General features: G+C 35.8%; 2 protein-coding genes and 2 non-coding genes across 6 annotated transcripts; 3 read left to right on the forward strand and 1 right to left on the reverse strand.

Moving 5' to 3' along the window:
* Positions 1-583: 583 nt before the first annotated feature.
* LOC147868736 (pentatricopeptide repeat-containing protein At2g03380, mitochondrial-like) lies at positions 584-4,170 on the reverse strand. Its single transcript, XM_087322932.1, has 2 exons — positions 4,074-4,170; positions 584-3,796 (listed from the first exon to the last, which is right to left on the reverse strand). The coding sequence occupies exons 1-2, from the start codon at positions 4,121-4,123 to the stop codon at positions 1,402-1,404; spliced, it is 2,445 nt and encodes an 814-aa protein (XP_087179058.1). The 5' UTR covers positions 4,124-4,170; the 3' UTR covers positions 584-1,401.
* Positions 4,171-4,297: 127 nt separating this feature from the next.
* Positions 4,298-4,371, forward strand: TRNAI-AAU (transfer RNA isoleucine (anticodon AAU)). Its single transcript has one exon. It is a non-coding gene; the product is annotated as a tRNA-Ile (tRNA).
* Positions 4,372-4,938: 567 nt separating this feature from the next.
* On the forward strand, positions 4,939-5,012 carry TRNAI-AAU (transfer RNA isoleucine (anticodon AAU)). Its single transcript has one exon. It is a non-coding gene; the product is annotated as a tRNA-Ile (tRNA).
* A 1,004-nt stretch (positions 5,013-6,016) lies between these two features.
* On the forward strand, positions 6,017-9,403 carry LOC147868739 (putative glycosyltransferase At5g03795). 3 transcript variants are annotated; one of them, XM_087322967.1, is made up of 3 exons: positions 6,017-6,823; positions 7,182-7,782; positions 8,743-9,403. In XM_087322967.1, the coding sequence occupies exons 1-3, from the start codon at positions 6,295-6,297 to the stop codon at positions 9,224-9,226; spliced, it is 1,614 nt and encodes a 537-aa protein (XP_087179093.1). In that variant the 5' UTR covers positions 6,017-6,294; the 3' UTR covers positions 9,227-9,403. The 3 variants fall into 3 exon arrangements, with proteins under 3 accessions (XP_087179093.1, XP_087179101.1, XP_087179109.1); XM_087322975.1 differs by having other exon boundaries at positions 7,188-7,782; XM_087322983.1 differs by lacking the exon at positions 6,017-6,823 and adding an exon at positions 6,848-6,899.
* Positions 9,404-10,930: the final 1,527 nt, after the last annotated feature.

The following is a 10,930-nucleotide window of genomic DNA, read 5'->3' on the forward strand; positions in this document are numbered from 1 at the left end:
CAAGTATATATCACCCTAACATGAGTATATATTATCATTATGCTAGAGTCACATCAAGATTTACAATCAAGGTGTACTTTATCAATGATTAATATCTGTAACTAGAATTAGAGACAAATAAGAGTGTTGATAGATTTTGCCAATAAAGGTCAATTAATATTTGTTGGCTTTGCTATTATCTAACCTTTCCAAGTGATACAATTTTAACTTTATTTAGAGGATAAATTAGTTCTTTTTATTTACCAAGGGTACGTCGACAAAGTACAAGGGGTAATTTGATATTACCCCAAAGATGAGACCTATCTTTGACATTTTTAACATAGAAAAAGCACTATATACAATATCACAAATATTTCTAGGATTTAGTAATGGAGACAAGGTCTACATGATACTCTCGCAAATATTCCCCATCAATTTGATTCAATGAAGTTATGAATTGTATGTTCGCGATCTTATTTTTTCAAAGTGTTTCAAACATTAAAGAGTGGTCGAGTGTGTGCTTTCGGATGTTCAAGTTGAAAGCAATGTGTTTGGTGTTGTATCCATTATAGCAAACCTTACATGCTTGTTTGAGGTCATGTAATTAACCAATTTGTCTTACGAATATATCTATGGCTTTACAAATACAACCCAATGGATAAAAACAATCGAAAGGACCAAAGGCTAAAGGCATCTATAGAAAAGAAACAGTGTGGTCTACTTTGCCATAACTCTCATCGTGGTCATGCTTGGACACAACAATTATGTAATTAGAATTGTTTGCACATGGAGATTGACAAAGGTTGAAGCAATGCCTTTTAAAGGCAGTTGATTAGTTGGTATACATGACATGCCACACAAAGAATAATTATAGGAAAATATATTGACACAAGATAGTGATGAAATTGATCAAAAGTTACCTTTCTTCTTTCTTCGTTAAAAGATGGTGTGTTAATATACAGCACTACTAATACATGGTCATGATCACTGGCAAAACATCGAAGACACTAGACAAGTGGCAATTTGGTAAGTCTGACATTGGGAAATGCAAGTGTTGGATATCAAATGGCTGGACCCCTAGTGTCAAAACCCCAGGTGACTCCAATGCGAACTAATAACAAACACAATAAGACCCCTTCCAAACAAGAAATATGATCCACAATACCATCATAGAGAGAAGCAATTTGTGAAATGCAAGTGTTGGATATCAAATGGCTGCACCCCTAGTGTCAAAACCCCAGGTGACTCCAATGCGAACTAATAACAAATACAATAAGACCCCTTCCAAACAAGAAATATGATCCACAATACCATCATAGAGAGAAGCAATTTGTGTCTTACAATTGTACCATATTAAGACCTGGCACCCTAGTTCTAAACCATAATCTTTATTAACCTAGAGGCAAAAAGGTTCATGATTTACTATGCTTTATTTTTCACTCTCAAAGCTTCAACACTATCTACTCCTGTTTGCATGTGAGCTTCAGCATATATATTCTTCATGCAGACATATGCAGCAGCACAAGTTTTGTCCAACTGTATCGATTGCTCAAATGCCCATAATCCAAGCTCCACATTTACCCACTTGCGACAAGCACCCAGTACAGCCAGGAACAGTGGAAGATGGTCAGAAGTTGACACCTTTTGTAACAAAGCTTTGGCCTTGTCAAAATGTCCAGCCCTTCCAAATAGATCAATCATACACGTATAGTGCTCTTGAGATGGAGTGAGACAATAAACATCACGCATTTCACTGAACAACTTTTCTCCCTCCCTTAAGAGCCCTGCATGACTACATGCAGTCAGCAAGACAAGGAAAGATACAGGATTTGGCACAATGCCTTCTATAGTCATTGCTCTATATAGATCCAAAACGATATTAATTTGGCCTAAGTGAGAATATCCGGTGATAAGGGCATTCCAAGACACAATATCTCGTTCCGGAAGTTGTTCAAATACTTCTTGTGCTTTCTCCAAGGCACCACACTTTGCATACATGTCTAACAATGCGTTACCAAGCACAATATCTTTCTGCAATAGCCCTTGCTTTCTGATCTCAACATCCATGTCTTCCCCAATCTCAAGAGATCCTACCATGCCACAAGATTTCATTGCACAAATATAAGTTACTGAATTTGGGCGTATGCCCCCATCTTGCATCTTCTTGAAGCATTTAAGGCCTTCATTAGCAAGTCCATGCTTGGTATATCCAGCAATTAGGGTTGTCCAAGACACGACATCCGGCACCAGAATCCTTTTGAACACTTCCGATGCTTTGTCAAGCATACCACACTTAACATACATGCCTAGCAGAGCATTGGCAATCATAATATCTTTCTGCAATAATCCTTTCTTTCTGATCTCAGCATCTATGTCTTCCCCAATTTCTAGAGATCGTACAATGCCACAGGCTTTCAAAACACATATATAAGTTGATGTATTTGGTAAAACCCCCTCATCTTGCATCTGGCTGAAGCATTTTAGAGCTTCATCCCCAAGTCCATGCTCAGTATATCCAGCTATCAAGGTAGTCCAAGAGGACACGTGTTTTATTTGAAGTTGATTAAATATTTTCCGCGCCTTCCCTAATGCACCACATTTTATATACATGTCTATCAATGCAGTGCACAGTGCAGTGTCTTTTTGCAATAACCCTTGTTTTTGGACCTCAATCTCTATGTCTTCTCCGATCTCTATACATCCTGTAATGCCACAAGCTCTCAAAATGCAAATATAAGTTATTGAATTTGGAAAGATTCCCTCATTTCGCATCTGCTTGCTGCATCTCAAGGCCTCAACATTGAACCCATGCTCAACATATCCAGAAATTAAGGCAGTCCAAGACACAACATTTCGTACTGGAAACTGTTCGAATACTTCTCGTGCTTTCTCCAGTGCCCCACACTTGGCATACATATCTACCAAAGCAGTGTTGAGCATAACATCTTTCTGCAATAACCCTTGCTTTCTGACCTCAGCATCTATGGCCTCCCCAATATCTAGAGAGCCGATAACACCACATGCTTTCAAAATGCACATATAAGTCACTACATTTGGGCACACTCCCTCACCTTGCATTTGTCTAAAGCAGCTAATAGCATCATCACCTAGTCCATGTTGGACATACCCATCAATGAGGGCAGTCCAAGAAACAACATTTCGAATGGGGAGTTGTTCAAATACTCCTTTTGCTTTCTCAAATGCACCACACTTAGCGTACATGGCTACTACTGCAGTGCTCAGCACAATGTGCTCAGGTAATAGCCCCAACTTTCTGACCTCTACATCTATACATTCTCCAACCTCGAGTGACCTTTCAAGTCCAGAAGCTTTCAAAACACATATGTAGGTTTCTAAATTAGGTAATACTCCTTCATCTTGCATATTTTTAAAGCATTGTAAGGCTTCTTTACCAAGCCCATGTTGTGTATATCCACCTATAAGGGCTGTAAAAGAAATCACATCCCGCTTCAGAAGGTGATCAAACACTTCTTGTGCTTCTCTCAATGCACCACATTTGGCATATGTTTTAATCAGGGCAGTCGCAATATAAATATCCTTACTAATCAAGTTTTTCCTTAGCAAATCGCCATGTATTTCTCTCACTTTCCACAATTGTTTGTCCTTTCCCAAGGATTTTATGAGCTTCAAGAGCGAAGATCGGTCCTGGAATTTCAATTCAATGGATGCATTCTCTTTGAGCTCGGTTAACTTGAGCTTAAACAGAGGTGGGTTATCCCATCCCTCTATCCATAAGGGCTTTCTTGTTTGTTTGTCTCTGAAGTCTGTAGATTTTGGGCTTCTCTGTGATGGAAAGCTTTAGGTTCACAAAGTAAAACAAAAACAATGCAAAAACATAAAAGACAAGATAAATGAAATAAAAAACACAAGATAAATGAAATAAAAAACACAAGAATAATTTATAAAATACAAAAGAAAAACTTGGATTTCTTGGTGATGAGAAATTTAACGGTGAAACAAAAACAATTGGGCTTCTGAATAATGAAAAGATTTAGAGCTCAAAAAAGAAGTCTTTAGAATCAAAATTGAAGAAATGACAGGGGATTGTTTGATTCTTTGTTTGCTTTATGTACCTTTTGTTGTCGATGATCCCAGAAAGCAGAGGGGTCTTCGAAGAACACATTCCGTAGGAGGTTTGTGACTATGAAAGATATGATTGATTGCAACAGAGGGCAGTATTTTCTAATCAATGATAAATGAAAAGATAAATGATCATTAATATTTCCAATTAAGATTCTTTGTCTGCAATCCTAAGCTTCTGGTGGAGATGGATATGATATTGTCAGAAATGTCCGTAGGCCCATTAGCTCAGTTGGTTAGAGCGTCGTGCTAATAACGCGAAGGTCGCAGGTTCGAGACCTGCATGGGCCATGAGCTCTGTAAACATTTCAGTATGATTACATTTATTTAACTCATGATTAAAAATGTTCGTCCTTTTGTGAAAAGAACCCATATTCTCTATGCTATCAAAAATGGGAAATGGGTCTTTTTTACATAACTCATGTCTTCTTGCTCATCTTTCTCTTCTTCGTATCTCATTTCCGTCTTATTTGAAATAATTTCCTTCGTTCATGCTTTTCGAAAAGAACACATGTTCTAATGCCATCAAAAACACTCAGCCAAGGGAAGAACAAACCTCGTCAATTTGTCTTCTAGGGATCTCTGTGATAATGGAGGTTGGGTATACAATGGTTATGGAGAGAGTATTAGAGAAATGCTAGTCATATGCAAGTGTTTTGTATGAGGTACTTAGTTAAAAATGATGTATTGCTTTAATTCCTCCCATACACTACTATTCCATTGTGTATCTATCCACAAAGTGGTAACTACGGGTCATTTTTTTTTACTACCAATAATGCAAAACAAATAGAAAGGTCATGTATAAGAAGCATGCATTGACAAAATCTTAATATAAAATGTGAAAGACTAGTTATATCGGGCCTATTAGCTCAGTTGGTTAGAGCGTCGTGCTAATAACGCGAAGGTCGCAGGTTCGAGACCTGCATAGGCCATTTCTTTTACTTTATCCACAATTATTCTCTTCTCCTAACTGATAACGAATTCCAGTCGGATTGGCATGTCATTTATGTATGAGCAAAAAAAGCTTAAGCAGAGCAGGCAAGCTTTTTTGAAAGCTTCTTTACTTTTATTTTTATCCTTCCTACACTCAAAACTCTAATTCACCAATGAGCATTCCCCCAGTGAATAAAGTAGTCTTTTTTTGAAACCCTAATAAACCAAAAAGAAAGGAGACGTAGAACAAATCCAAGGTATGTGAGTAAGGTGTCTTTTGAAACCCTAATAACCAAAACGAAAGGATACGCAGAACAAATCCAAGGTATATCATGTATGTATATGTATGTATGTGTATACATCACTGATCAGTGCTAAATTGTTGCGGGGCTACATGATTTGTGTACATACACCAACACGAGAAGAGCTGGTGCGTAGCTCATACATATCACCAGTCCTTCCTTCATCCCTCAAATCTTGCATTCATTCTTCTTCCACAAGTATCTTCTCCCTGCCCCTCTTCTGTGTCTCTGATTCGTACACACTACTATGTCTGTATGTAATTGGCATGTGCACGCAGATATGTAAGTATGTGTGTATGTATATATAAATTGTATGTATCTCAATTGTATGTATGTATGTAAATGTATGTATATGTGTACGTATGTACGCTTTTATGTATTTCAAACCCCCCTCTGTCATATGTATACATATACATATATAATTGATTACTAGTTTCTGACCATTGCATTTTCAATTCTACTCCATTCCTGTCCCTGTCTTTTTGAAAGTTTGTATATATCTCCTGTCTTTATGAATTTCAACCCCCCCCCCCCCACCTTTTCCCTTTTTTGCAAACTATTGATTACCTGTACTTACATTGCAAAATTAACCTTCAAACATTTCTGAAAGTGATGTCACATAACCATAGGCAAGCTGTGAAGTTTTGTGACATATATCTATGTCTATGTCTATATATATATATATATATATATATATATATATATATATGTAGAGAGAGAGAGAGAGACCATTCACTTAGGCACCACCAGCGCTGATGCTTTTTCTCTTTCTTAATTTATCGCCTAGTTTACTTTTAATGCATAACCTAATAAGAGATTATGAAAGAATACCACAAATTTGATGCCATACATATAATTTGTACATCACATACATACACATATTATGACAGATACATGTGCAATGGGTAGGGTAGATATATACATATATTATATATCATAGCCAAATTCATGGGCTGATCTTAGTGGGCATGCTTCTTGGATGTCTCGGCATCATCGGAAGTCCCGGAGGTCATTTATATGGCTTCCCTATTCTCTGTTATGTCTCTTTGTTTTGATTGCACTGAGTTGGTCAGTTTGGAATATTGGTCTAAAAGTTTTATTGAGCCAAACATTGATGCATGAAGAAAACAAAATTTCAATACCCATTTTGCAAATCAAGAGTGTGGATTTGGAGGATTTTCAAGCTGATCATTATAATGACCCATGGAAATCACAGAACAGAACATCTGTTTCGTCCATAAACCAGGAGTTTATTTCTCCAATTTTCCAAAATGAAGATAAATCTGATGAAAATATGATCTCCCCCATTGGTTTTGTAAAGGAATTAGAACTGAGTGTAGATTTGGAAAGAGAGATTGTCTCCAATAAAAATCAGTCATCGAGTGTTTTGATAAAGGAATTAACCTCACCACAACCCAAGGCTTCATCACGCCATTTGGATAGAGATCTGGTTCCTAATGCATCGCATCATGTATCAACTTATACAACTCACCAAGGTTTCTCTAATGGTATGCCTCACAAGTGAGTTTTGCAATCTATATGAAACAATGGAAATAATAATCACCAAATCTCGTAATTTATATTGTAAGCTACTCAAATTAATCTTTAGTCTAATAAAATATGTTTTGAGCTACTTAAATTAATCTTTAGTCTTGCAATTTATATTGTAAGCTACTCAAATTAATCTTTAGTCTTGTAATTTATATTGTAAGCTACTGAAATTAATCTTTAGACTTGTAATTTATATTGTAAGCTCTGTCATGACACATGAGTGATTTCCAATTAATTACTTCATTTTGAGTTCATAATTGTATTTCTTGTTAAGATCACTTCTGGGGAGTAACCTAATTTTGCTCCCTCTTGTAGTAGTAGATCATGGAAAGGTGGTCAACATCAGAATCAATGGCATCGATGATCCTTACCATGATCAAACAACTTTTAAAGAGGATTTCAACAAGATGCTGCCCACATTCAAGATATTTGTCTATCCTCATAATATGCGAAATGATCCATTCTCTAACATTTTTGCACCGATGGATGGGGAACCTAGTGGCAATTATGCCAGTGAATACTATTTCAAAAAGTCCCTTTTCAACAGTGGTTTTATTACCAAAAATGCATCCGAGGCCGACATGTTTTATCTCCCATTCTCGATTACAAAGTTAAGACATGACAAACGAGTCGGGGTTCAAAAGCTGGATAAGTTTGTGTCATCATACATGGAAACAGTAAGGCAAAAGTGGCCATATTGGAATAGAACATCTGGGGCAGATCATTTCTTTGTTTCCTGTCATTCTATCACTAAATTGGTATCAGACAAAGTTGTGCACCTTAGGAGAAACGCCATTCAAGTGGTTTGCTCTTCAAACGTATTTGTGCAAGGGTATGTGCCTCATAAAGATATCTCAATGCCTCAAGTGTGGCCAAGGAAAGGCACACCATCAAATGCAAAGCTTATAGAGGAAAGGTTAGTACTACCAAACTATGTTAAATTTGCCTTATTAATTTCCGCATTCTGTTCATCGCCTCTCTCTCAATGATTTGGGTCAAGAAAAGGTACTAATGACCAATTGGGTAAATATTCCTTGTTCTCACATCCCCTTTTTCCTTAGTAAAAGCATTATGTGTAGTAGATGAACGTGTATGTGGAATTTGAGATATGTATATGCAGTTTTCTCATACTGAGCAATTAACTTTATCTAGTATAATCATTGATTGATTGATTGATTAATCATGCCACCATCTCAACTCTATATCCCACTTACCTGTATCTAGTATAGTGATTGATTAATCATGGCACAATCTCAACTCTAGATCTAACTTAACTATATCTAGTATAGTGATTGATTAATCATGCCACAATCTCAGGTCTAGATCTAACTTAACTATATCTAGTATAGTGATTGATTAATCATACCACAATCTCAATCTAGATCTAACTTTTATCTCTCGATAATGAAGCTTGGCAATTGCATTAGTGGTGACTACTTGATTTAATTCTTTCATCCCCTTGGAAGGTTAGCTTCCTAATTGTACTTATTTCATATAAAAAAAGTTTAGCACCTAATTGTTGCTACATATTTCATATAAATTTTTTTTAGCTTCCTAATTGTTACTACTTATTTCATTTCATATAAAAAAAGTTTAGCTTCCTAATTGTTACTGCTTATTTCATATAAAAAAATTTAGCTTCCTAATTGTTACTAATTTCATATAAAAAAGTTTGGCCACTATTTATTTCATATTCATTTCTCTTAATTGGGGGGAAGGGGGGGGAGAGGGTTGAACTACTAAGTCTAAGGCTTCACAAGGCACCAATCCAACCCACTAGGCCCAACTTATTTGACACTTGATATCAAAACCATTATTTAGAAAGACCCCAAATGTAGCTTTATGTCCTTGTATGTTTTTTTCTCTTTTGTTTCAGAAAAGTTTTGGCATTCTTTGCCGGAGCTGCAAATTCACCCACACGAGCAGAATTAGTCAAGGTGTGGTCACGCGATAAAGACATTTTAGTCTATTCAAAGCGTATCTCGACACCATACTCGCGGGCGTTGCTTACAAGCAAGTTTTGTCTCCATGTGAAAGGTTACGAGGTGAATACCGCCAGAATAGCCGATGCGATGCATTTTGGATGTGTCCCTGTCATCCTAGCTAATCACTACGACCTTCCTTACTCGAATATCTTGGATTGGGAAGCTTTCTCTCTTGTTGTAGAAGCCTCCAACATTCCATTGTTGAAACAAATCCTCCAAGAGGTGTCGTCAGCTCGATACAAGCAATTGCAAAAGAATGTAATGATGATACGAAAACACTTCCAATGGAACTCTCCACCACGTGAATATGATGCTTTTTACATGGTGATGTATGAACTATGGACAAGAAGGCATGTTTTAAGACCCTTAATCTAAAGACTCCTAATGATTAGGCTATGAGGAATGTTAGGAAATGTCCACTTTTGTGAGCTACTTGTGGGTGTCCACATCGCCCATTACGTTATGAGAATATCTAGATGCTATTGTATTTTTACATCCAAATGGAATGTATCGACATTAGTGTATTTTACATGTAAAGTGTGCATTCTAATCCTTACATTTGCGTAATGTTGTATGCAATGGACTTTGCCTTCCTGTGAGTTAATAAAATTTGTCGTCTCAACAATAAGCTTCCTTTCTTGCTTTCAAAGTAATTCACATGTATATGTTGGTAATCAAGTGTCATGATGCTATAATAATATATAATTATTAGGGATTTGATGAAATAATTGGTGTGAGATTGTAAATTGTCATTGACCTAGAAATAACCCATGTTCACTAGTATATATGAGTATCACAAGATTGGGTATGTGGATCTCATTTATAAAGATTAAAGGGTTTGGAGATCATGTTAGTTATTTTTCTTTGGTTTTGTAAAAACTTAAAAGTGTAGGGAGATTCGAGGATTGGAGTTTAAGATACTTTAGGTGACCAAAGACGGCACATCATGATAAATGTTCACCTAAAGTTCGGTTATCGATATTTGTTTTAATGTTTGTGATTAGAAACCGCCCAATTTCAATAAAAAAAGATTGATGTTACTCTAATATTTTGTTCATTGGAATGTGTGCTCAAATTTCATGAAATAAAAAATATACATATAACTAAATAGATATACTTGCTTGTATTTCAAAATGGTTTGCTACCACTATTCTCCATCGTAAATAATTACAAATATTATGGTGGCTGTTTTTTCTAAGCGATTATTTATTAGTCTCTTCATTTTATTGGATCCAAAGCTCGCCTATTTCAACATGTTGTTATAAGTTTGAATTTCCTTATAAAATAGCATGTTGTTTTCATCATTTGTATGTTTACTCAGAAACAAGTGAGGTATTTTGAACTATGGTTTCAATGCATCTATATAGGTTGAAGCAAAATACATAGACAAATAGTGGTGCACACATAATTTGTTGGTCATGAGAGACCAAATGTTTGTCATCTAAAATGATATGAAGTTGGATACTAGGAAATTAGTTTTTGGGAGACACAAAAGACGTAAATGAATTATGTATTCTACATTCAAGAGGTCTATGTAAAGTTAAAACCTTTTTGGAATCATGATTGGGTAACTTTGAATGATATATTGACCAACTAGTCCTTGAAGTTGGTAAACAATAAAAGGTATAAATTCCCTTAATATAAAAGTTGAGAAAACATTTATACACCCAAAATCTATCTTTTATCCATGATTTCCTTTTGCAATGCAACCATGTGATGTCAATGATAGTTTAATGTAATTGAGATTTAACATTAATGTATCGATGCGAATGGAATAATTGGTGGTGAAGATTAATAGTGCACATTTCGTTAAGATTAAGGGTGGTCTCAAACTAAAAATAGGAAACAAGTTTAAAAATCATTTATTCAAGAAAACAACCCACACATTTTAGGTTACGATGTAAACATTTATCATTTCATTTTGAAAGTTAGGTGATACTCGTGTATTGGATTGAATGTTTGAACACTTTCATGTGATGTATAAAGGCATCAATGCCATTACTATCACATACAAAATAAATCACTCGTGATAGATGAATTGCAATTGGTGGAAGATTTTCTAATTAGCACGGAAATGAA

Source organism: Azolla caroliniana, unplaced genomic scaffold, assembly GCF_043228905.1.
Source record: "Azolla caroliniana isolate FFs.n. ecotype wild unplaced genomic scaffold, voAzoCaro1.0.p SCAF_1, whole genome shotgun sequence".
NCBI classification, from domain to species: domain Eukaryota; kingdom Viridiplantae; phylum Streptophyta; class Polypodiopsida; order Salviniales; family Salviniaceae; genus Azolla; species Azolla caroliniana.